Source organism: Chenopodium album, chromosome 2, assembly GCF_948465745.1.
Source record: "Chenopodium album chromosome 2, dcCheAlbu1.1, whole genome shotgun sequence".
In the NCBI taxonomy this organism is placed as follows: Eukaryota; Viridiplantae; Streptophyta; class Magnoliopsida; order Caryophyllales; family Amaranthaceae; genus Chenopodium; species Chenopodium album.
The window spans coordinates 61074056-61077331 of NC_137835.1; the positions used below are offsets into that span (position 1 = coordinate 61074056).

General features: G+C 34.0%; 1 protein-coding gene across 1 annotated transcript; it reads left to right on the plus strand.

Moving 5' to 3' along the window:
- The first annotated feature begins 312 nt into the window (after window positions 1-312).
- On the plus strand, window positions 313-756 carry LOC145573967 (uncharacterized). Its single transcript, XM_081631811.1, has one exon. It carries the CDS (start codon window positions 313-315, stop codon window positions 754-756), a length of 444 nt encoding a protein of 147 aa, XP_081487937.1.
- The last annotated feature ends 2520 nt before the right edge of the window (window positions 757-3276 follow it).

Below are 3276 nucleotides of genomic sequence, written 5' to 3' on the forward strand. Positions count from 1 at the left end.
TGCGTCTGGGTTGAGGAGGTGTAAGGTAGGTGGATTTCTTTCTTTGATTGGGTGCTAAATGTATTCATTAATTTTGAGAAAGAAAAGCATAAGAAGATTATGGTTTATTGCTAGGCAATTTGGGGTGATCGAAATAGAGGGTTATTTGAGAACTATTGGATTGAACCTCGAAGTGTGGTGGATTATGTCCAGAAGCTGCTAAGTGATAGGGATCGTGCAGCCACGAGTTAGAGCCAAGATGGGGTTACACATCACAATGACAGGTGGCAAGCTCCCCCTCCACACTATGTAAAAGTTAATGTTGATGCTGGTATGCTTGGGGCAATTGGCTTTGGAGTTGGGGTGGCTGCTAGGGATCACTTGGGTCAGCTATTATGGTGCACTACTGTGAAGATTGCTGGAGAATGGGATCCGAAATTTGTCGAGGCAAAAGCAATACTAGTAGGTCTTCAACTTGCTAAGGAGAAGGGTCATCAATGCATCATCATGGAGAACGATAGTGAATCGGTGGTAAAGGCCATTGCTCAGAAGAATGAAGGCAAGAGCTCTTTTCATCTTATCTTGGAGGATATTCAAACTGCTGCTTCCTGTTTGGAGTCCATCAGGTGGTCTTGGGTGCGTAGGACTGGTAACCGTGTGGCTCATGAATTAGCTCACTGCCCTCCTTGGGTTGTTAGTAAAACTATTTGGTGTGTTCATTTTCCTTCTACTGTTTGTAATGTTGTCTTGGATGATGTTCATTTGATTAATGAGTAATTTCTCCCTTTGTGGGTTGTTTCAAAAAAAAGAAAGAGATACGAGGCATCCAAGTAAGTGCTTTAATTGATTTATTGATATTATGATATAGAAATCATGTCTAGATTGTTATTTTGATTCCTAGTATCATGTTAGGGCATTTTGATCTTCCTAGTATCATGTTTAGGATAATAACTATAATTTCTAATATCAAATATGACAATTGTGATTCCTGTGATGCTTCCTATTTTCTTCCTAATATTCATTTTAGTATCATGTTAGGGTTAAAGCTTTGATCTTTATTGTTTAGTGACATGCTAGGGCTTGTTATTAATCATGTTAGTATCATGCCTAGGATCTTGCTATTATTATGCTTTAACATGATTGTTATTATAATTCTGTTGCTTGATTATATTTATTGTTATTGCTTGATCACGCCTTTTATGCATGTTTAAAGGGAATTTGTACTTGTAATCACGCTTAATAAGATAATTAATAATCTTTTTTAAGGTTAATATGATTATAATTCAAGTGATTGCCAATAATAGATTTATTTGTGCATTAATATTCAACTAACATAGATTAAACATGTTTAGGGTTAACTTAATGATTTCATGTTAGTCAGAAAGCGCACATGTATACGAGAAGAATAAAGTAGAGGCCTATTATTAGGGCAGGTTCAATCTCTTTTAGGTTGGATTTGTACCTTCATCCCCGAACTACCAGTCATGGTTCCAGACCTATTGGAGTTAACAATCTCCTGGATCGTTAAGGGGTGTAACCTTCACCCTGTGAACGGTTTACAAGTTCCTAAAACTTGTTGGCGACTCTTTTTCTCTAGCTTCTATCCCTTTGGACGCCACCATGCTTAAGTGTATGATCACAGTGGGGTTCAAGTTTGGGGTAATGCTTGAAATATTCCCTACAAACACACTAATAAACGATCTCTTATATTGAACTATGAATTAGACGACATCGAACAGATACTATATCATAGTTTTGATGAAAATAAAATATTTTAAATTACAAAATGTACGTAATTCTCATTTATATTAATGTATAATAGCGATTTAATGTACAAATTAAAAATAGGTTTCATATAAACCGTGCATCGCATGGGTTCTAACTTAATTAACATTAATCTTAAAAATTATATAAATAATATGGACAATTAAAAAATGAAATAGAATATAATAACAAAAGTCGATTAGACAAATAAGTATATCAAAACTACATCTTCTACTATGAGTGTTTATAAAAACTCAAAGATAAATTGATATCAATTTTCTTTTTATTAACCAAATAAGATTTATAAAATTATACACGGAGTGTTAAGTAGGGATGTTAGTTGGGCGGGTAAAGTAGGAGACCCGCCCCAATCCCCACCCCTGTGGGGTGGGGATTGTTCTCAGTTTGGTGGGTGGTGAGGCCGGGATGGGGATAAAAATCATATCTGCCATGGGTGATGGGGTGAGGGTGGATTTTAAGTTGTACCCGCCCTACTTTGTACCCGCCTTATCCCCACCTCATACCCTCATTTTTATATCTTTTAAAACAAAGTTTTATACTATTTTATAAATAATTACATTAAATAAAATATTAATTATAATACTTTTTACTACACTTATATTATAATAAAAAATGTGTGTAATATTAAGAATGTTTTTGTTTTAATTGTAATACGTATTAATTATGTATGTTTGTGAGGCGAAGATTAGGTGGGTGTTGGGTGGGAATTAGGCGGGTCTTTGATGGGGATTAGGTGGGGGTGGATATCCAAGTGGGGGTGGGGCGGGGATGGTTTTGAAATTGTACCCGCCGGGGTACGGTGGGGATGGGGATTAATTTTGGATCCGCCGCGGGGATGTAGATGGGGATGAAAATGTTAGGTGGGGATGGGAATGGGAAGACCAACATCCGCCCCGACCTGCCCCATTGACATCCCTATTGTTAAACCTTATTTGCAGGAATAATAACATCGCCAATGATGTTTGGACAATAGTTGGGTTTCTTTGGTTTTTTTTTTTTTTTTTTTTTTTTTTTTTTTTTTTTTGAGAATTATATGAAAATATTGAAAATACAAATAATAGAAAAAAGATTAAATTTTAATAAATCAATTATCTTTCATGACTAAATACATATATTAAGTGTTTATAATAATGTTAAGCTATGCTATAATACTCTTTTTGTTTACTTATGGTTCTTGTATTAGAATAGGGCGAGAAATAATTTAAAGCATTAAAAAAATTCAAAATTTCCCTATTATATATAAAAAATAAATATTCTGATTAAAATATTGAGAAAAATAAAATAGGAGAACAAAAAAATGTAAATAAATAAATAAATAATAATAATAATAATAATTTTTTGGCGTAAAAATAACCTGAGGAAGTAGTAATGTAGGTTTGATATGTATTTACAAATACATATCAAACTTTAAAATATTGAAAAATATTGTAAATCACATGGGGGTGAAAGAAAGGAGGAGAGAGATGGACACGTGGGACCAGTTTTAAATATACCACTGAAAGCTTATATAAT